Genomic DNA, 24,410 nt, shown 5'->3' on the forward strand with positions numbered 1-24,410 from the left:
ATATATATATATATATATGACAGCAACACTCATAACAGTGACAAAACAATTACATTGATAATCATGTTACATTATTTTCAAGATGTTTCCTTTTCTTTTTCATTACTTCTTTAACACACTACTTCTCTGCTGCGAAGCGCAGGTATTTTGCTAGTTTACAATAATAAAGTTCAAAGTGCACCACAAACCCCAAAAGTCCCCAAAGTCCTGGCCACACAATGCCTTCTTCAGACCGCCTCCTTCTCTCTTCTCCAACTCAGCTCAGTCCACTCCGCTCCCAACTCTTGCTTTGAATGAAGGGAGGCGGCCCCTTTTATCCACACCCGGATGAGCTCCAGGTGCTCCCCAGCAATCTCCCGCTGACACGCCCCAGTGTGGCGGAAGTGCCGGCTGTTCTCCCAGAAGCTCTCCGGGTGTCCCTGCTTCTCTTTCCCCCAGCGCTTCCTAGTGTGGCGGAAGTGCTGATGTCCAGGGTCCCCAAGGCATTGGGGCGCCTCCTTGCGATGACCAAGGGCCCCTACAGAGTGTGGCTTCCATGCTCTGAGCCCGTGGCCCCCAAAGCAACCAGGAAGGCAGCCCCACCATGATCCCAGATGGGCTAACGCCCACTTCCGGTCCTCCCAGGTGTCCCGGCCGGGTCATGGCCCCAGGCACTCTCGACTATATATATATATACTGTATATATATATACTGTATATATATATACAGTATATATATATACACACACACATACATATCTACATATGAACACACACATATGCATAAGCCTATATATATCTATATATCGATCTATCTATATATATATCTATCTGGAGTTATGTACTTAACAAAAAAAGGTGAAATAACTGAAAACATGTTTCATATTCTAGTTTCTTCAAAATAGCCACCCTTTGCTCTGATTACTGCTTTGCACACTCTTGGCATTCTCTCGATGAGCTTCAACAGTTAGTCACCTGAAATGATTTTATTTTAAATTTAAATTTATTTACACCACATGTATTCATTCATAGTTTTGACGCCTTCAGTGAGAATCTACCAATGTAAATGGTCATGAAAATAAAGAAAACACATTGAATGAGGAGGTGATATAGAGATATATATATATATATATATATATATATATATAGATATATATATATATATATAGATATATATATATATATATATATACACACAGTGGTACCTCGGTATACGTCTGCTTTGGAATAAGTCCAACTTGGTATACGTCCTGTTTAGCGGCGAAATATTTTGCTTGGTATACGACCTTTGTTTGGAATACGACTTGTGTGCTAGAACGACACGTGTGGTATACCGGGTGCGCGCCTTCAAAAAAAAAAGTTTTAACCTGTACAGTAATCCCTCACTATATCGCGCTTCGCCTTTCGCAGCTTCACTCTATCGTGGATTTTATATGAAAGCATAACTAAATATATAACGCGGATTTTTCGCTGCTTCGCGGGTTCTGTGGACAATGTGTCTTTTTACTTCCTGTACATGCTTCCTCAGTTGGTTTGCCCAGTTGATTTCATACAAGGGACGCTACTGGCAGATGACTGAGAAGCTAACCAATCAGAGCACGCAGTTAAATTCTCCTGACTGAGAAGCTAACCAATCAGAGCACGCAGTTAAGTTCCTGCGTGCTGAATGCAGTGTTAATCAGGAAGTCTCGTCTTGCTCATTCAGCATCAACGTGTTTCGTTGTGTAAAGAGTTAACTTTTGTGCTCTTTTGTGTTTATCTTTGTGCATAGTCAAGCCCTTCATTATGACTCCAAAACGATCTGCTACTGCTTCAGGGGCCGTGCCCAAGTGCAAACGGAAGATGTTAATGATTGCCAAAAAGGTAAACATTTTGGATTTGTTGAAGGCTACGATTCTTTTAATTTAAAAAGTAGGAAAGGAATATAAGATCTATTTCCGCAGTGTCCTTTTAACCAGGGTGCAAAACGAGTTGTAAGTGGATGTAATAAGGCAGTAGTCTGGATGGAATCTGCTTTAGGGATTTGTTTGTACTTATAAGTACAATTACCCCACTGTAAACTTGCACTACAGTTATAATATTGCACAACCTGCGTCACTTTATCCATCCATCCATCCTCTTCCACTTATCCGGGGTCAGGTCGCAGGGGCAGCAGCTTAAGCAGAGAGGCCCAGACTTCCCTCTCCCCAGCCACTTCTTCCAGCTCTTCTGGGAGAATCCCAAGGCATTCCCAGGCCAGCCGGGAGACATAGTCCCTCCAGCGTGTCCTGGGTCTTCCCCGGGCCTGAGAGGGCACTCCACCCTTTTCCGGCTGAGGACCATGGTCTCGAATTTGGAGGTGCTGATTATCATCCCAGCTGCTTCACACTCAGCTAAGAACCATTCCAGAGAGAGCTGAAGATCATGGTCTGATGAAGCAAACAGGACAACATCATCTGCAAAAAGCAGTGACCCAATCCTGAGTCCACCAAACCGGACCCCTTTAACACCCTGGCTGCGCCTAGAAATTCTGTCCATAAAAGTTATGAACAGAATCGGTGACAAAGGGCAGCCCTGGCGGAGTCCAACTCTCACTGGAAACGTGCTCGACTTACTGCCGGCAATGCGGACCAAGGTCTGACACCGGTTGTACAGGGAGCGAACAGCTCTTATCAGGGGGTTCATACTCCCGGAGCATCCCCCACATGTTTCCACGAGGACACAGTGGAATGCCTTTTCCAAGTCCACAAAACACATGTAGACTGGTTGGGCAAACTCCCATGCACCCCCCAGGATTCTGCTAAGAGTGTAGAGCTGGTCCACTGTTCCGCGACCCGGACGAAAACCACACTGTTCCTCCAGAATCCGAGGCTCGACTATCTGAAGGACCCTCCTCTCCAGAACCCCCGAATAGACTTTTCCAGGGAGGCTGAGGAGTGTGATCCCTCTGTAGTTGGAACACACCCTCCAGTCCCCCTTTTTAAAGAGGGGGACCACCACCCGGTCTGCCAATCCAGAGGCACTGTCCCCGATGTCCATGTGATGTTGCAGAGACGTGTCAACCAAGACAGTCCTACAACATCCAGAGCCTTGAGGAACTCCGGGTGTATCTCATCTAACCCCGGGGCCCTGCCACCAAAGAGTTTTTTGACCACCTCGGTGACCTCAGTCCCAGAGATGGGAGAGTCCACCTCAGAGTCCCCAGGCTCTGCTTCCTCATTGGAAGACATGTTAGTGGGATTGAGGAGGTCTTCAAAGTACTCCCCCCACTGACCCGCAACATCCCAAGTCGAGGCCAGCAGCCCACCATCCCCACCATATATGATGTTGACACTGCACTGCTTCCCCCTCCTGAGACGCCGGATGGTGGACCAGAATCTCCTTGAAGCCATCCGAAAGTCGTTCTCCATGGCCGCTCCAAACTCTTTCATTGCCCAAGTTTTTGACTCAGCAACCACCAAAGCCGGATTCCGCTTCGCCTGCCGGAACCTATCAGCTGCTTCCAGAGACCCACAGGACAAAAAGGTCCTAAAGGACTCCTTCTTCAGCTTGACAGCATCCCTCACCGCCAGTGTCCAACAGCGGGTTCGGGGATTGCTGCCATGACAGAGCATATAAAGCGCGTATTTACATATAATGACGATATCATTTTTAAGATGAAATGCAGCAAAATATGTTGATTATATAATACAGATACAGGAAGTTGCCGAACGCACAGATTCCTGCATCTGGATTTTTGTGTGTGTAAGCACATTTCGGCTTTTGTGCTTACGTCATGTTATAGTGCGTATTCTACACACAGTGTTACGCATGAGGCCCCTGGGCTCGTGACAGCTGCCTGTTGCCTCTGTGGGATATGCTATTGAAATTGTTAATTTGAAAGGCGTTGAAAATGTATCAGTGTTCACAGAGATTTAGTTTAAAAATAACACTTAATTTGGCTCTGCCTGTTTTTCTCTTAACAGGTCATGCTCAGAACATTTTGATCACCCCTTCCACTTATAAAAAAGATGCAGGCATAAATGAGAATAGTAAAAGATGTTGATTAATAATGCTGAGTAATTTTTTTGTACATGAGTGAAGCTATAGTCAAAAACACAAAACGTTTCAATAATATCTTATTAAATAAAGTTACATCCATAAACACAAAAGATAATAAATATTAATGAATAATAAATATTCATTGTTAAAAAACGCTTCTCACTCCCGAATACAGACCTTGACATCTACTATAGCAAAGGTAAAAGCTGACATTACAAAAACTTGACATAACACGTGTTTGCAACACTCTCCCACATGGAGCACACTTGTTTTCCAACATGCATCCATCCATTATCCAACCCGCTGTATCCTAACTACAGGGTCATGGGGGTCTGCCGGAGCCAATCCCAGCCAACATAGGGCACAAGGCAGGAAACAAACCCCAGGCAGGGGGTTTGTTTAAACTGCAAGGTTATATTATGTGTATTATAATTTTTAAAGAATGACACTGATGCAGTAGTTAGTGTTGGTCCCTATCCACACCATGAGATTGGGTTTCAGTTATTGAATGATTTTTGTCTTGTGGAGTTTGAATGTTTTTTTTTTTATATATGGTAGCAAGATCATATGCACATCTCAAGGATGTGAATGTTAGGTCAATAGTTGCCTCTGATTTGACCCTGTATGACTGATGTTGTTAAGTATTGCAGCGGACCAGAGTCCTCCTTAAGATTGCTTACTGCATTGTTGTAGAGAATGAATAAATACAAACTTTTAGAGCAGCATGGCAAGTCATATGTGGTGGCTTTTTCTCCAAGTACTCTGGTTTTCCTTAAATACACAGACATACAGTTTAGGTTGATTAATGGTTTAACATCATTCCTAAATGACTAGATGTGTGCTTAACCATAAAATGGACTGATGCCCTCACTTTGTACTCAACGCTGCTGGCACAGGCCCCAGTTCCTCCTCATTCCAGAAATGGACAAGCAGTTTAACAGAAATGGACTTCTCAAAGCCTGATTTATTTTAGTATGGCTAGATTTAAAACCAATGGTAATTATTTAAGTCTGCAATAAATAGTTCTTTAGTATGTATGCATTTTAAATAACTGTCAAGGCTGTGCTATTAACCTTCAAACTACAAGGTATTGAAAATGAGTTTCTAACTAGCCCAAGACTTCAATGTACTCCTTTTTGCCTCACAGCACAAAATGAAAATCAATCTCAAGGCATTTAAAATCCAGAAAAGTGTTAAAGAATATATTTTTCACTAACTAGTGACACTTTTTTTGTTACAATTCTGATGTACTGCACCGTGTAGCTTTATTGGGGTCCCAACAGTGTATTCATTCAATCTTCTTCCAAGAATAATCATTAAATTATTTACTTTGCAATGTAGTTCTTGATTTATTTGTAAAATATTTATTGCAGGAAAGGCATTACATAAAATAATGTTTTTTGGATTGATTGGCCTCTCAACTCAGAAATGGATCAAGAAGGTTTGAAAACTGATGGATGCATTACTGATTTACATTAAAGTGTGATACACAAATCCCAAGTCAAATAACTGTGACAAGAAATGGATATGTTTTAAATTTATCAGATGAAGTAAAGCTAGTGCACAACTACTTTTCATCTGGGAGTCTGTTGTGTTAATAATTATTAGTATTATTTGAAGTATTTAAATATACACTAGTTATATAATATATTTTCCATAATTACACTATTTAGAAATACTGCACTTCAGAAATCTGTCATAAATAAATGCACATTTGAATAACTAATATTATTATTAATACCTATATATACAAAATGTTTATTTTTGCTAAAGGTTTAAAATTGAAATAGTGTATAATCACATGCAGGAGTTAGATTACATAACCTGTGCAAAACATTATAGGAGTATTCAAAGCAAAGCACTGCACTAGCGAATCGAGAGCCAATTACAGTACATAGAATATAAAGCATTAGATGAAACCTTAAAAGGTAGATGTACAAAATACTATAAAACAAGAACTATAGTATGGATTGTGAGAGTTGAAATGCAAAAAACTGAAACACAAAACAAGCTGTAATGACAAAGATTTAATTTGATCTACTGTCAAAGACATCTGCTCTTTTACTAGAATTATTAACAGGATATGTATGTGATACATTTATTTTTAGAATTAAAAATACTTACACTACCAATGTAAAGTTCAACTCATTTTTGTAATCATTTTATTGAATTTATTAGAAGCAAATAACATTCCGTACAAGCAAGTCAAATTTTACAAAACTAAGTTCACATCAGAGCAACCCTCGCCTATGAGAAAGAGAGCTAGCCCAACAGAGTAAGTTAATAGTAGGAACAATAAGCAAATAAATAAATAAAAAAATAAAAATAATTAAAGTTCAATTCAAAAGTGGTGTTACAGAAATTGAAAATGCCTGAACTGCTACTGCAGATGCCAAGTGAATAAGGTGGATGCGGACACAGCTTAATGTTTTTATTCCACAGACATTTTCGTACCATTAGGGATGTGTGACAAGGAGTGTTGTCATGATGAAAAACGATCGGTTATTGATGTTGAAGGATGTCCTGATCTTTTCTCATTTTCAGCCGAGTCAGATCCATTACGAAATCAATCAAACCACTTGTAAACAGTCTTAATTGTCGGTGCAGTGTCACCAGAAACTGATTTTAACATCTGATGGGTTTCCTGAGCTTTTTGCAATTTGAAACAAAATTTCATGTTAATGTGTTGCTCGATATCCATTATTAACGACAAACTTGAAAAACACACTTGAACTCAACAGTGGCTCACAAAAGACTGACAGTATCAAACAAGTTGAAACTTGTCACAAACTAGGATCTAGAATGGACATGTCAGAACCTGCATTGAATTGTTTTGCATTGCTCTTGGATGGTGCTCTGCATCAACATTCACCATACTTGATCACACCTTGCATGCTATTTAGTCAAAGCTGTCCATTGATCCAATGATGACACCATACATGCATTTTTCCATCTCTGACATTACCCCTCCGGTGTGTATGCTGGTGGGAGAGCAACTAAATTTGGGAAAGGCAGACTCAGGGACACAATGGGAAGGGGAATTGCCAAGGCACAGCAGGAAGCAGTGATTAAGAGATGAATGGAAGGAAGAGCCTAAGCAAAGTAGTTGTTGATATCGGTGGTACTGAGGATGCGCAATCCTCCATCACACCAATTTACTTCCTGTCGGTATTCCATACGGCAAGCTGTATATTATTATAACACATCAGGGAGAAAAAGTCATAACTAAAATTAATTTGATTGCCTGGCATACTAGTTTAGACACCACAGACTTTGTTATGCTGAACCTCACTGTACAATTTCACTTTGAACTATTCTATTGTAAAACCATTTTCAATTTGCCATCCAACTTAAAGCGTTGAATTCACCTGATAAATCAAATAAGAACTGAAGCATTTTCATTTTGTATTTATTCCTGGCCTTTCTCATTTCTTTCTTCCAGTGCACTGTGTTAATCCTATACACCGGAGACTGCATTCAGAAAGAAATCATATATCTGATTTAATCATAATTAAACATTTTATTAAATCAAAAAAAAAAAAAGAAATGACAAAATGCTAAAAGAGCAGACAGTATATATATATATATATATATATATATATATATATATATATATATATATATATATATATATATATACACACACACAAACACACACACACATCGTACTGATAATGGATTGCTATCTACTTTTCAGATTAGCTTGACTTAAACAGAACTTTGAGTGTTTATTTTATTTTAACTTTGCCATTTTCATAAATTCATATCTGCCAATATAAGATTATTCCTTTAATGTTTCTTTACTCTAATAAAGACATTTTTTTTTTTTTTTAAGAATTTAGTTATTGCACATAATCCACCTGCCATTCACCAATCTTACTGAGACAACACAGCTGAACTACAGTCTTACCTTTAGGAACTTTAAAGCCAAAATTTAAATGTAATTTAAACACCAAAGCATTTGGAAAACTTACTATATAAGGCAATCTGTCTCTAAATGAATTGATCTCTGTAAAAAAAATTTAATATATTTGATTTCTAATAAAATAATTATGTATAAGAAAAAAATTTCATTTAAACAGATGTTTAATTTTTGGACTTGCAAAATATTGCTGTAGAACTCAATCACAACTACTGTATATCAACATCCAGAAAAGAAATGTCTCTTAATATATCCCATACAACTGTTGAACTATTTGCTGCTTTATTCTAGGCACTACTATTTATTAGTTTTATAAAGAAATCAGAAATTAAATGATCTAGTCATTAGGATGGAGTAAGAATGCAACACATATATAGATCCATATTTATGACCTTACTGCTTTAAACTTTAGTCTTACAGATATATGTAAGACTATATGAATGAACTGCTAAAAAATTTAGATGTTAGCTCAATTGCTTACTCAAAAAATGCACTGTGCTAAGGACCTTGACTGTGTGCACTCTTCCTTTTGCCAAATCTGGGGTGTTTTTGTTTTTATTTGGTTATTATATGGTTGAGGTTCCACTATAGCACCTTTTAGATGTTGCCTTATGTGTGGAAGTCCCCAGATAGAAAAAAAAAAGATGTCTTCTACTGGGCACCCAACTGGGCAGAAACAAAAAAATTGCTGTTGTTTTTAGGACATAAACAAGAAAGGAGGTTGAACTTTGGTTGAACGCCAACTTACTGTACATAAACAGAACTGTCAATGTCAAGTTTCTGAGTTGTCCACCTGTACAGAAAGGCGGTCAAAACAACCATTGAGGAGGTTTTAACCATCCTACATTGTACTTTCAGAGATACAGTCAGTCTAAGAAAGGACAGCATGAATAACATGAATAAGACGTTGGACATCATCAGAAGCTAAATGGGATTCAATGAAACCATTGTAGCTAAGATTAATTATATGTTGAAATCTACTAAAACGTGCTTTTACAAAGAGTTTAACCTTTGTGTTTTTTAATGAGAACGGTCTGCAAGTTGAATCTGTCTAGATATATTTAAGCTGCTACGGCAAAAGTTAGACAATTTTCATATTTATATTACATGTGTTTAAATGACATTTAGAGATAACAGACTGAAGCATTCATAGTATGTGTGGTGGCCATCTATTCCCAGCAATTGTCAGCACTTCAGATCTCCTTTAAAGCAGACAACCAGAGGATGTTGAACACTGATAGATAAACATCTATATGACCAGGAGAAAGAATTAGAGGCGCAGAACATAAATACATTTATGGAAATCATTATTAGTTTTCTTGTAATGGTTAGTTATGTTCAATACTTTAGCGGAAGCAAAAGTTACATTTATACAGATTTTCAGTGCTAATAAATTACATGAAGCTGCACATACAAACAGTAAGTTGAGAAAATAAATTAAGTCATGAATACAACACAACATATTAAAAAAGTATTAGGCTCTGATCTAACTGCAATAATTTGCTATTCATAGCTGTACTAAAAATTAGATCCAACCCGCTATATCCTAACTACAGGGTCATGGGGGTCTGCTGGAGCCAATCCCAGCCAACACAGGATGCAAAGCAGGAAACAAACCCCAGGCAGGGTGCCAGCCCACTACACGGCACACGGTCTTTGGACTGTGGGAGGAAACCCACGCAGACATGGGGAGAACATGCAAACTCCACACAGGGAGGACCCGGGAAGCAAACCCGGGTCGCCTAACTGCAAGGCAGCAGCGCTACCCACTGCACCACCATGCCGCCCTATAATTACCACCCCCTCAGAAATATAATGCAATAGTACAGACTATTTTCTTGCACAGCATTCCTCACCAAGTACAGGTGCAGAGCGCCACCACAAGTCTTGAGGCAAGATGCAAGAACAGATTATACCACTTTCAAATACAGAACTATCACATATAAGGGTACAGATTTGTTCAAATACATCAGAAACAAAGTAGAAACTAATCAGCAAAACTAATAAACAACAATATCTGTCCATCGGCTAATTGTTGAACCACTGCCAGATTGTAGAAAAGGAGCCAGACAAGCCAGACGCAGGCAGAGTCCTAGAGACCTCGGTCAACAAGATAACAACCTAAACCTTGAATTTTCCTCAAAGCAGCCACTAGGTCAGCCAAAATACAGAACAAGGGACAATATGTCAAAGACAAAATATAAAAAAAGATATGAACCAGCCAACAGTAACAGCACAATCCACAGAAATAAATGAACAATATGTCATTCACATCCACATAGAATTCCCCATCTTCAGTCATCTGAAAAGTAAAAAGACAAACAGATCTGGCTGGAATATAAAAAAACACTGGATCCCTGGGAGGAGGAAAACACCATAAATATCTGGTGTCATAAATGCAAATATCAGGCAATAATTAAAAATGAAGTTCACTCCACAGCTGACCGACTTTTAAAGTAAGCATCATCAACAATACCTTTTAATCTGTTGTAAAATTTGAAGTGCACAATACACATCACATAAAAACCTAGTAAGACAACATAGTTCTAGGCTAAGATGCGCCATGACTTTGGTGGTGCTAAGGCTCATCCAAGTGTCCACTTTGCACATAACAAGTATATAAATAAAGCTCAAGCTGCAAGAAGGGGTATCGGTTTGACATACGAATTTGATCACATTCCAGTCCCTAAGGGTGAGCATCCACCCACCACTGTCTAGGGGCACAATGTACCATATTTGATTCAGCCTTGAACCTAACATAGCCCAGTGTAGGATCTCAGTCTTCTAATGACAGTACAGAGAAAGGTACGCTAGCATATAAACATGACCCAACTGCAAATCACTTAATCATTGCATCACTTTAAAGTGGGACAACACAATATCAGCTGCTAAATTAAGAAGGTCCCCATATTTTGAAAAGATTCAATTGCCTTTGAAAGATCTGCTGGTCAACCAAAGTATTGATGAGAAAATCCAGGAGAACTTTTAGTGTTGTGAGATAAAGCAGAGCGTGGAGGTCCTTTCTCTTGCTCTCTTTAAGTATAGGTTTATGGCCATTTCTTTTTTGGGATGTCATCACACTATGGTCCAGGAGTAACTTGAAGTGAACACCATCATATCCAATTCCCAGACACCTCGGGAGCTTTCATCACAAGCTAGCCAATATTAAAAAGTTAATGATAAGGATACAAAGGGCCTAGATGAGTCAATCTAAGCTGAAAATTCTGCAGGCTGTTTGAGTGTATGCAACAACACCATTCAGCACTGCAGGCCATTTCAGCTGAAACATTTGTTACAAGAAATTGATTCACTCTTCTTAATGCATTTTGGAAGATTTATAATGTATATATACATATCTCCAACAGGCCCTATTCTCATGATCAACCAACTTCATTTTGAATGCTGCAGTTTCTTTATAAGAGATCCCTATCTCCTCACCACAATGACAGAGACACTGGACTTTATTTAACATATCTCTTTCGAACTCCAGCTCTGCTCCAGTTTAATACTGGTTGTTTCTGCATAGAACTAAGATGAAAAAGGGCCTACACAATATCACTTAGAGCATTCATTTAATCAATAACAGGGTTTTCATTGAAGATAGGTTTTAGTAAAGGTTTTAATTAATTTTTGGGTGACTTGAATGCTTCAAAACAGCTTCTAAGTAACGATATTGGGATCATGATCCATGATTAGATAAAAGCCATTGTCTTACATTGGAGAAAGAGGGTAATTGTTTCTCAGTATTATAGTGTAGAGAAATCAAAGCTCCCACAACAATGTGCCATCACAAACAAAACATCAAATGATTCCAGCCAATCAAAGTTCATAATTTCAGTTTGGTAGTAATATAATAACTGAATAATTTATAGATAAATTATAATGTACAGTATAGGAAGGAATATTGCTAAGATCCAATTCTGACAATATACAAGAAAACTGGAAATTTAAAGTTGCTTTACCTCTCCCCGAACAAGGCATATTAGAAGTTCCTTGGCATCGTTTTTTGCTTTCGTCCGCTGACAGGTGACATGAAAGTGGATGCTCACACTTTTTCCCTGTCCATCCTTCTTTACAGTCACACCTTCCACAGTTACACTGTCCATGACCTTTACAGACATAACAATGAGAGAGATGTTTAGTCATCAGTCAGTTTACAAGCATACTGTAACTGAAGACGTTAATTCTGCAAAGAAGCTATTCAGTTTGTTTTTAAAACACCAACAAAATAGTCATGCTAACAGTAATTTTTAAATGAACTAATACTATGTAAACAACATTCTAGAAAAATGTTAAAACGTGGAAGCTCAAAATTTGTGGTGGGCTACCATTAAATGAATTACTTTCACATACATTTTATATTTTGGGATGTTTAGGCTAAAATATCTAAGAAAGGGTACTGCATCAGCAATGTATATGTTATTTTAATACTTTGTCGCTAGAAGGATGAACTAATATTGTATCTCAGAAAGGTTTTTATCTGAACAGTGCTTCTGAGTTCATATATAGGACAAACTAAAAAAAATACATTTGTTCATTTTACTGCCTACGGCAAAAACAAATTACTTTCCTCAAAAAGATTTTCCAAGTCGCCAGTAAATATAGGTGGAGGCCAACCTTTTCAAACTGATATAGAAATGTTAAAAGGGCAGAAATGAAAGAATGATAAGCAGGATATCTTATATCATACAGAACCTTCAATTTTGTTGTGTTGACCAATGTAGCCATCCTGGTTTCAGGGGATCAGGAAAGCTTGGGTTATTTTAATAAAGAGCAGTGGGTAGCCCAGTATTATTGTCACTTAAATATTGTTTACTAGAAATACAATACAATTCTGATATGCTCAAATTTCATATTTTGTAAAGAAACTGAATATTTTTTCTTGTTATGAGATACATTGTAATACACACAATGCATTTTAACCAGCTTAACATATGTAACATTGCTATTATTGAAGAAGTGACTGTACTCAAAACACACAAAGAAATGAGAGTAGTACAAAAGCATAAAATAAATTAATGGGGGGTTATTTATTAAAGTCACTTAAATATTTAAAAATGTAATAAATACTCAGTTTGTATGTGAAGAATTTCTTACCTATTTTTAAATAATAAATATTGTACCTCTTCAAGTGTTTTAGTGTCTTTTACACTTTTTTAAATCGGATATTAGGATTTCCCCTCATGAATGATCATTCATGATTGTCAGCTTGACCAGTGATCATGATTGACCACTTTTTGAATTTAGACATGATAATTAAGACACCTTGGTTCATGTGGTTTTGTCATGCCATCTCTCAAGTCAAATAATGAGTTGTGCCACCAGCCATACTTGAATTTTCACTCACAGAAGCTGGCCTGCCTCTGTGGATATGAAGGGCCGATGTACCTGACAGCAGCATGGTTAAGCAGGGGGCTCAGTTTAAATCCTACATTCAATGTTTGCCTTCATGGGTTTTCATTAAATACTCTTGTTTCAGCCTAATGATTGGCCTAAGAGGTTAATTAAGTGCGAGTGTAAGCATAAATGCCTGAAAAGAGTACAGTGCTTCCCGATGTGCCGACTAAATTACCTTTCAGGTCTGGTTGTTGTGGCTCCCTAATTACCCCTTGTCTCCAATCTGCTAACTATTTCTCTCACCATTTCACCATCTACTAACTAACATGTGGTGAGCGTACTGGTGCAAAAAGGCTGCCATCTATCATCTATGGTGGATGCTGCACATTGTTGGTGGTTGAAGTGGCTTCCCCCTCACTATGTAAAGCACTTTGAGTGTCTTGAAAAGCACTATATGAATATAATGTCTTCTTCATCTTCTTGTACCTGGGAAAAGCCTGTGATGAACCCAGACAGTTTCTTGCCTTGTATCTAATGCCACAGAGATAAGCTTGGGCTCACTATCACCTTGAAGGGATTACTCACTATAATGACAATAACACTATAATATGGTAATGCTATCATTTTAATTAGTGTTCAATTATATGTCATATAAAATGTTTTTTATATATGGAAAAGTTTTTGTTTGTTTCATTAAGTTTGCAAATGTTAGTCCCATGCATTACAAACTCTCCAATGAGCACTTTTCTGTTTCTTTACAAGCCATAGCATTATTAGACTTCTTACATTACTTATAAAATTATAAACAAGTGTTTAGTCTCTGGCCTATTAAAAGAGAGTTTATCTTTCTTGATATTAAAACTTCCAGTAAGTCTTTTGTGGTTAGACATAAGTATTTTATTTATCCATTGTTTGAACAAATCTTAATAATAATAATAATAATAATAATAATACATTTTATTTATACTGCACTTTATATAAACAATCTCAAAGTGCTACAGAGTAAAATAAAGTAATAAAACAAAAAGACCTAAAAAAAAAAACTTATACATTAAAGAAGCTTAACCTACAATATGCTCTTCAAAGAAACCCACTTAACATTAAAATACAATTCTTCCATTGGCTGTAATAGTCCTGGTAAATAGAAACTGGATGATTTTTTATTCCTGAATTACTTATGTATTTAAAACCCTATTCATATATACCTTAATAAAATGGTGTGTGTGTACCTGTGTGTCTGTCTGGTAGCAATGTCTCTGTCATTTCAATAGACAGCTCATCATAAACATTTGTATTAATGCATCATATTACTACAAATGTTTGTGATGCACCATCAGTTGGAATGACAAATGCAATGCATTGTATTACTACACTTTACAAAATACATTCCAATAGATGGTGTACTGCAAGCGTTAACACTGAGGTCTATGTTGATTATTTAGATTTCAACCCGTATTAGACGGATAGCACAGCTAGTTGTTTATATTTTAAAATGCAGAAATTCACTATATCTGACAGAACAATGGTTAGCATAGTTGTATTGATTACTCCAGGGAATATAAAAAGGATGTGTAAAGAAGATACTGCATCAAAATCAAAGCAACACAGATAGCAGCATTCATATATTCATATATCAGATATTCAGCATAGGTGTCAAGACTGCACAAATAATTTTGTTCATTATTTTTATTGGTATCTTGAAAACATCACTTTGTCTGCATTTTTTGTTTGTTTTTTATCTGTACTATTGCCTTTCACATTTGTTTTGTGTTTATCGAGTTTTTGGGCACCACCACTTTATATGCCTAATTGCTGTGATGTGGCATGGTTGCTAGGCATGTGATGTGATGTCATGAAAGCCAAGTTATATAAGTTTCTTGTGCATGGTTAGAATTAATTTTGTGCAATTTGTGTTATTTTTGTTACTGTTATATTTTTTGGGGTTCCTCCTCTGTTTTAAAGTGCTTCTTTTTGTCTTCTTTGTATTCTTTTCATTATTGTTCACTATTTTTATAGTATTGTTCAGTTAATTTATTAATCTACTTATGTAATATCTGTTCATTTTATTCCATTTAATTATAATGTAATATCTAATGTGCATTTTGCAGTTCCAATATGTTTCTTGTATTTTATGGGTGGAGACCCTTGCCCATCACCATTATGAGACCATCCCAGCCCAGTAAAAGGAAGCTGATAATTGAAGTCTGGGCAGTTAAATTTTGAACGTGCTCTGGTGGAACTGGTTTCTGATTGTGACTATTGTTTTCATCTTTTCTTTCTGGTTTACTTTGGCCTTTTGCTTCTGAATTAAGAAAATAATTTAAGGATTGTGACTGGAATTTGGTGTTAATCAAAATACCTGTTTGGCATTTCTTTTTTGCCTCCGTTGTGAGCCTTTGTATCCCTTTTGTTACAAGGATTCTTTGGATTACTATTTTTCTGCTCGTGCCAAAGGTTTTTCATGGTTTCCCCTTTCTCTTGAACGACCTAAGAATTGTTTAACTTTCTTAATATATTTTTGAACTTATAAGTTAAAAACACTTTTTGAGTTGGTATAGGCCAAAGCCAGCCAATTCTGCGGATGCTACGCTGCCTTCTTGTGCACCTCCGGTGGACTGGCCCGGTCTCTAATTGGTGCTCTCTCTCTCACCACTTCGCCATCTAACAGCTAATGTGTGGTGACCGTAATGGTGCAGAGTGGATGCCATTGTAACATTCAGGTGAATGCTACACGTTAGTGATGGTTGCAGTGGCTTCCCGCCCACTGTAGTACTTTGAGTAGCAAGAAAAGTGCTATATAACTGTAATTAATTATTATTATTAGTACCAATAACTTTATTAGTTAGGTTGTCAGATTTCCCTTCAGTAGTGTCCCTAAAGTTTCTGAAATACCAATAATGAATTCATTCCATCTAGACTTTCATTTTAGCCATAACAAGGTGATACTGACACATAGAATAACCAAGTGTTTTATATATCAAAATTATGGTCTTCCCCTTTATAGTATAACATTAAATAACAACAAGTAAAAGATATTTCTTATTTCTTATTATTACAGTACACTGAAAAAAATACATTATATCAGTCCGTAAGGCAAATTTTAACTGTATATTGATCGCTGCTGCTTTCATATTGCTTTTTTACTTCCAGTGATTGTCAGGTAGACTGTTTGCTAACAATGAGTGGTATAAATCCCTCAAACTCTTTTTGATTTTTTTTATTTATTCATTCATTAGCCACTAGGCCAAACATCCCATGTGTTACTTTCAATTTGGCACTTTAGTTTACAGTACATAATGGAAGCAATGAATAATATATGAAGAAATCATCCTAAATGTCAGATTGAGTGAAAATCATATTACAAGTCTTTAACAAAGAAAAGTAATCTATTTACTTGAAACTGGATCACTGGTGTTTCACTAATACTCTATGAACAGCATTATTCAGCTTCACTTACCTGAGCAAAAGTCATCTGCATAGCGATCATATGTTGAAAGACAGTTTCTCTCATCACACTCACAAGTCTCTCCATGGATGTCTCCCCAATCCCCAGTAGGGTCCACATCATAGCATGTGCACTCACCACATATGCAGGTCCCTAAAATAGGGAAAACAGATTTTTCTCTTCAAAATGTATACTATATCAATAATATCGATATAGTTAGTGCTATTTTACTTTTAACAATATTAGTAGTTTTATAAATGTTCATATTATTGCTGCGTTGTCATGTTTAATGTCACCATGTTTTTATACAATTGAAATATTGCAATTCTGTTTTTATTATAAATTATGCATGTTGCTGTCACTGAGAATCACGAAGATAAAAACATACTGAAATGTAAATAAACAATACATTATATAATATACAATTTTTATACTCTATAAACAATGTAGCAATAACTACAACAATGTAATTAGATGAATACTACAGACAATATCTTTTCAGAGCTGTTTTTGGAATCACTGGTAATTTAAAGGAAAATCCATATTAGAGCAGGGGTTCGCACACTTTTTTGCCCCATTTACGGTGTGGCAACTTTTCAAATGTAAATTTACCCTTACCCTGTTTTGTTCAGTAATTTGAGTTTATACTTTTACCATAACAAAGTGATCGACAAAGGGGGAATTTTAAGATCCTATTTTTAACATTTTTAAATTCATATAGCAATAACAATAATAGCACATAAAATGCTTTTCACTTAATTAAAAACAATTAATGATGAACAGATACTAGTATACCAGGATGGAACACACTGAGCCAATGAGAAAACATCAGTCAGTGAGACACTTGTTCTTGCTTTTCACCTACACTACTGGTCAAAAGTTTTAGAACACCTCAGTTTTGAAGGAAATTAATGCAGTTTATTGTTTTAATCTTTCATGAAATCAAGGCATAGAACAAATAAACAATATCAATTTTAAAAAAAACTCAAGGAATTATTAAGTGTACAAATTGTATTCAGATTTTTGATTCATCAAAGTAGCCACCTTTTGCTGATATACCTGTGGTAACCCTTTTGATTTGAAGTCACCAACTCTACCTCTACCAAAAGAATGCCTCACAGTCACACTTCCTTTTCCATGTTTGACAGTTGGTATAACACTGCGGAACCATCCTTTCATAAACTCAATGGCAAACACCCTGCATGATGTAGTCCATAGCTGGTATTTCAAGGCCCTATTTTGTCCTTTAAAGAATGGCTTTCTTACTGTCACTTGCCTTTTCAAACCTGCAACACAAAAGTCTCCATTTCATAATAGAAATTAAGACTTGCTTTTTTTGACCACTATGAAGCTGTGCTTGAAACTGCTGTGCTGTGAGGCGCCTATCATGCAAGGTGGTGATTCTCAGTAACTGGTCTCCTGATTGGGTTGTAACTTTGGGTCTGCCAGATCTCTTCCTATCAGTTTCATTCAGTTTCCAATTGCCTTTGGATTGTGTAGGACAGTGATGGCGAGCCTTTTGGGCCCAGCATGTCAAAACTTCTGAAAATGCCTAATTTGATTCTGTTGGCATGTCACCCCCACTAGACAAAAGAGAAACAATTATTTACATATTCATTTATTTAAAAAAAAATATATCCCAATCATGTGTGGGGCTATGTATTAAAAAAGTAAAAGAAAAATAAATGACTTACAGTAGAGAAAATGATCTGCGCAATTATTGTAATTGGGCTTATAATAGTGCACTAAAAATTACCTTACTTTTAATAGTAATTTTGAATTGAACTGAAAAAATATGGAACATATTACATTTGATTTGACATCAATTAATGACTTTTTTTTGTTGCTGAGCTTTAATAGATAACATCTGAAATTGAAGGTAGGTGCTTTGTGAACTTCAGGCCCAAGCAAACAGTACTAACGTCATCCATCAGTCTGGTTTTTTTTGTCCGTTTTGATGTTCTTTAATGCTGAGAAAAAGGTCCCTCAAAAGTATAACATGGAAAATAAGCCAGTTTTAGAAAGGATTAAAAGGGGACAATTGAGAGAAATGTAAAATGTAGAAGATGCAGACTACTTGCCCTTTGCAGAAGTGTAACCAAGGAGAGAAAACAACTTTAGCACTGCCCTTTGCAGACTCTATTGAGACAGTATACCAAAATAGCCTCTGAGCGTAATAACTTTCTTACCTATTGCTGCAGTGTTATTTACAGAAGCCCTGAACCACACAATGAAAAAAAGTATGGGATAAACCGTATCTTGTACGTATCCTGTACAAATGTGAAAATATCACAAATGCAGTACAGAATACATGCGAGATGAGGTTTATCACATATGTTTTTTTCATTTTGAGGTTCAGACCTTCTGTAGTTGTTGAACTGTATCCTGGCACACTTCAGTGCACTTCACATGAGCAACGAATGCAAAGCTGATTTCATACAAATGCTGATACTGTGATTGTTTTGAAGACTGCAATTGCAGAAAAGCACATGTGCCATGAAAGTGAGTTTCCGTTGCAGCACTTAGAAGTCAACTGAACTGTGTGGCTGCTGTGATGACAGATGAAGTGCTGATATGGATAATGAGATTCCGTTTTAAGTTCTAGGTGGTGCAGGGTCTCATTTTTTTAAATATTTTTGTTCATTCAGTTTCTTTTTTAACTCAGGTGTTGTGAGCGCTGGTGTGCCACCCAAAATGTTGTGGCATGTTATCTTTGACATGCGTGTCATAAGGTTCACCGTTACTGGTGTAGGACACTGTACCCACTGACACTTTGATTTTTCTTTTTTTTTGTTTTTTTGCAATTTCTCTACAACAACAACAACATTTATTTATATAGCACATTTTCATACAAACAATGTATCCCAGAGTGCTTTACATGATGAAGAAAGAGAAAAAAGACAAATGAATAATTAAAATTAGGGAACACTAATTAACATAGAAGAAAAGTAAGGTCCGACGGCCAGGGAAGACAGGAAAAAAAAAAAAATCCAGACGGCTGGAGAAAAAAAATAAAATCTGCAGGGGTTCCAGGCCATGAGACCGCCCCACCCCCTCTAGGCATTCTATCTAACATAAATGACCTCTAAATAAAAGGCCTACACTTCTAAGGGTAATAATGCGTGGTCTCATTTTATTTGTTAATTGCAGTTGTCCAAGTAGTACTTCAGAGGGTGTAGTAGCACAGTCTGTTCCAACTCTGCTTTAAGACAGATACAGGATTTGTAAATAATCAGCTGAAGTTGGGACACCTGTGTAAATTGTTTGCAATGCTTAATTTACTTTAATTGCTCCATGAAGAAGGGCCATTTGTAATATTCTGAAGTTTCCTTTTTTTTTCAGTTTTTGCTAACCTAAATTTTGAATTTAAACCTCTGGCAGTTTACTGCTTACCTTTTTGTCATTTTAGGTCATTCATTACATTTCAACTGATTAAATTTGAAGAAAAACTGGACAAAAACTTTTGACCTGTAGTGTACGATTTTAGATATTCTTGCCACAGTTGTTGAAAGTGCAATTCTTATGTTGTCTTTGGGAACTAGTCAAGATTTTTGTGACTTCAGGTGTGTTAAGCATATTTTACCACTGAATAAATGAAATTTATCTCTGATTGGGAACTCCTGCATTAGAGGGTGCAATCCATTTCCTCAGGTTAATTCGGTCAGTTAGGATGTAAGTGATCATGCAGTAGCATTTCATCCAACCATTTAAAAAAAGAACAATGATTTGTTAATTAAATTTAATATGTACTAGGCTGACCCGCCTTTTAAGGCGACCGACTTTTAAGTTGACCACTTCTTAAGGCAATTCAATATGTAGATCAATTTGATATTTTATACAAACTCATTAATTTGGTTATATTGCATTTGAGCAATATTACTTTAATACTCGTAGTTTCTGTTATTTTTGTGATGAAATTTAAACGTTTTTCTATATTGAGGTCGCCCTTTTGAACCCCCCTGATATTTACTACACGGTGAGGTATTTGTACTCTATCAACATTAATTATTTCCAGAGACATAATTTTGTCTATTTTTCCAGCGCATCACGCACAAAAGCAAGGGAACGATGGGAGCACCAGAACTCTGCTCACCTCATGTCGCTTCATACCGCAAGCTGCAAGTAGTAAGTCTGTGATAAGCGGAATACCGCTACGCTTTCCACTCACGGGACGGAAGGACAATCCCGACCGCTTTTATATAGTAAGAAAGAAGAAGAAGATATCGCACAGTCTGGAGTAGAAAACCATCTTTTACCTGGAAAAACGAAACTACAAATCCCATCGTGCATTGCAAAATTGACGGGGTGTGTGTGAAACTCCGTGCCTGCGTAGCACACATGGGACGGAAAGACAATCTCGACTGCTTTTATATAGAAGGATTTGTTCAGTATTATCCCTGCTAAGATCTGTTTACTGACATTTTACATAATCAATTTATGCTGTGTTTAGTATCAATGCTAATGGTAATTTACTGATACAAGGTGATGAATTGAATATATTGTTATTTATCTACGAAAGGCAACATTTATTCAAGTATAGAAAGGAAGAAAATAAATCACAGTTTTTTTGCTGAGGAGATTGCAAAGTAATATTTATAATAGCCCATCAAAAATGAAGGTTATGCCATGGGTAGTATCAGACTGGTGAGTGGTATTATTACTATTCAACAAATTCAGATCATATGTCAATGTCATTATTTTCATATTGCATAAAAGTTTGAGTACAGATATTTATGGGAATTAGGGGCTTTGTTTATATTTGTGATTGTATACCTGTATCACTATTTCTGTATATATACACTGCCTTCTTGTAACCTTCTTCTTTATCAGCCTTAGATGAATTGGTACTGTTTTAAACAGGCTTAATACATTTTAAAGAGAAAGGGTTGAATTTTTTAAGAAATTATATTTGAAGCACACATTTCTGTATGTGTGAAAAACTTTCAGCTGACAACTGTGTTAGGAGTCAATCCCTTCAAGCATTTATTGACTATTATTCTGACACTCTGGATTAATTAAAGACAACCACCTGTTGAAATTATTTTAGCATAACAAAAGAATGTAATTAATTTAATTAAAACATAAGACTTTTCATTAATTACTTTTCAAATTGTTTTATTCATTTATGAGTCATGTGACATAACAGATGTATCAGTTTTATCTTATTATTACAATTAATTTATTTATGGACTTTTGTTGAAAGACCGATTTTACAAAATAAAAGATGAATACTTCGCTAACAAGCATTTTCAAAAATTTTAATAGCGCTCACAAAATTATTTGAACAAAAATGTCAGCCAAAAAGCCTTAAAGGGAGATGAGCAAAAAAAAAAAAAAAAGTTATTTCTTTTGTGCATTTGAAATGATCTTGTGTGCATGAAATCTTTTTGTGTAAATATGTGGCAGTGTTTGTGGGATACACATATGCCTTTAGGGGCTCCGTATCTTTCCATTAGAACTGTTTTGCTTCTGCAATTTTAACTGATTCATTGGGAAGCCTATCAGAAAGTTGACATGGATTTCATAGACCTATCTCTTTATTATAATAAAAAAACACTTGGGTCGAGACGTGATCTTCTCGTAAGACACTTTGATTTCCCACGAGACAAAGCAGTGAGACAAAAGGACAGCTGCTGTACAGGCTTTTCAAATGATCACGCACTGCGACAAGCAAAACACACAGCTCAGCAGCAACAAGCCAGCAGCCGATCCGTCCGCATCTCCTTTAAGTGCATTCATGAAACTGCAAAATGGTATATGGTGTGTATTAAGATTTGCTACCATGGGCATTAAACAAGCAATTTGTAATAGAAAAATTTCCATTTTTATATTTCAATATTGGAAAAATGAAAATATCTGTAGCTGTTAATGTCTTTGACCATCATGATGAATCTGAAAAATAGATACAACATCCAAGGAAGGCATGTAAATTACCCACTCAAGGCTCAGGAAGGATGCAGTGAAAGACAATAATATACAACTGTTCTGAAGCCCTGAAATTAGAAATGATGGGGAGAAATTGCATAGTCAGAGAGAGATATATGCTAATGATAAAAAAATAATGTGCATTAAACAATACTGAATTTAGCATTTATTGTTTAAAATATTGTATAGTTTAAAATATTATAGATTGATAGTTTTCCCTATTTTATACAGGTGCAAGCCCACCTCTCAATCCAATAATGACATTATTCCATTTCTATCTTTAAAAACAACCACTGGCAATTCAACTAATCTCAAAATGTTTTTCACCTTTTACCACACAGCAGCTGGCTGTGGATTCTGGCCATTCACTTTTATCTGAGAAGAACAATGATGAAGTGCTGAATCAAGTCTTATTACTCCAGCAGTAAATGGGAATTTACATCTTGAAGGTATTTGGATAAATGTTGCATTGTCAAATGAGGGAAGTGCAGAAGCATTTTTTCTTTTTAATTGCTTTTAATTTAAGTAATTGCTTCTTTCTTTCTCATAAATAATAAATAATTGAAAACCAAAACAACATCTGCAAAATTTTAGTGGAATATGAGTCAGAAACCATGCTACAGGAAAAGCAATTTATTTATCATAGAGAGAAAAGCTCACAAACCACTGGCGTAGCTTAAATTTATAAAAAATAAAAATAAAAAAAATAAGGACAGAATTAACAGTTTGTTTGTTTGTGACATATTGTTTATTTTTTAAGTATTTACATTACTATTTGTAGATTAAATATGTTTCAGCTATAAAGAACAAATATAAGTACTAACTTATCAATACAAATTAGAGCTTTAACCTAGTTATTTTCTAGATACAGCTTGTATCAACAATAACTTGTTCATGGTTTTTATATAAAAAAATTGTTTGTATTTGATTACTTTTTAGTAACTTTACTAAAGATTTTTCCTCAACTTCCCATGCATGATGTTGTGCAACCTATACAAAATCAGAATGTAAAACTATAAGTAGCATTTTCATGATTAAACATATGTGCTTCTAGCACTATTTATAAACATATGGTACTCATTTGTAAATATTTTAAAAATTTAAGATACAAAAAACTCAGTGCCAACATTTATATTCCACAGCAGGCACCCTCAGTCTCCTGTCCCATGAAGGGTTTTGTTACCAGATGCCATCTTGGCCCTGCCTAAGGGGATGCACAAAGCCAAGAATGAATGAGACTAATTAAACATCACAGGCTTGTTGACCAAAAAACTGTGAAACTGGTCCAGCAGCATGGAATGTGCTACTTGAGTATACCACAAAGAGAGAAAGAGCAAATTTAAAGATATTTTTATTTTAAATTTTTTGTCCAAGAAGACAGCTTAATTGTTCTGCGTAAATAGTACCAAATGTCTGGTAATAGATCTGTTAGCCTGGAAAGTGTTCACAATATATTTTTTATATTAACTTTACTGAGCGTAAAGATCACATTACAATTTACAAAGACTTCCAGTGAAACACAATCAATACAACATTTCCAAAGATAATTAAGATATGTTAAAACAGAAATCAGCGCTTAAAGCCTCTCCTCCACCCAGTCTGGAAGGCCAGGTCATCAAAAGCCCCATTTTAAAATTGCACCCCACATATATTTGAACCTCTAAAGGAAAAGGGCAGATGTGGATGCCTGGCAGGCTTATTTTGGAGGAATTTTAAAACATACGTTCAGTATTTTTCAAGTCATTTCTACACAAACATGGTATATATGCATTTGCCACACGAA

General features: G+C 36.1%; 1 protein-coding gene across 1 annotated transcript in view; it reads right to left on the reverse strand.

Moving 5' to 3' along the window:
* Positions 1–24,410, reverse strand: part of itgbl1 (integrin, beta-like 1) — a 772,739-nt gene that overhangs the window by 390,731 nt on the left and 357,598 nt on the right. Inside the window, exons 6-7 of the mRNA XM_039744786.1 lie at positions 16,715–16,855; positions 11,883–12,029 (exon numbers count right to left, since the gene is read on the reverse strand). Of these exons, the coding sequence (XP_039600720.1) occupies positions 11,883–12,029; positions 16,715–16,855 (288 nt within the window). The remainder of the gene's footprint in view (positions 1–11,882; positions 12,030–16,714; positions 16,856–24,410) is intronic.

This window comes from Polypterus senegalus, chromosome 2 (genome assembly GCF_016835505.1).
Source record: "Polypterus senegalus isolate Bchr_013 chromosome 2, ASM1683550v1, whole genome shotgun sequence".
NCBI classification, from domain to species: Eukaryota; Metazoa; Chordata; class Cladistia; order Polypteriformes; family Polypteridae; genus Polypterus; species Polypterus senegalus.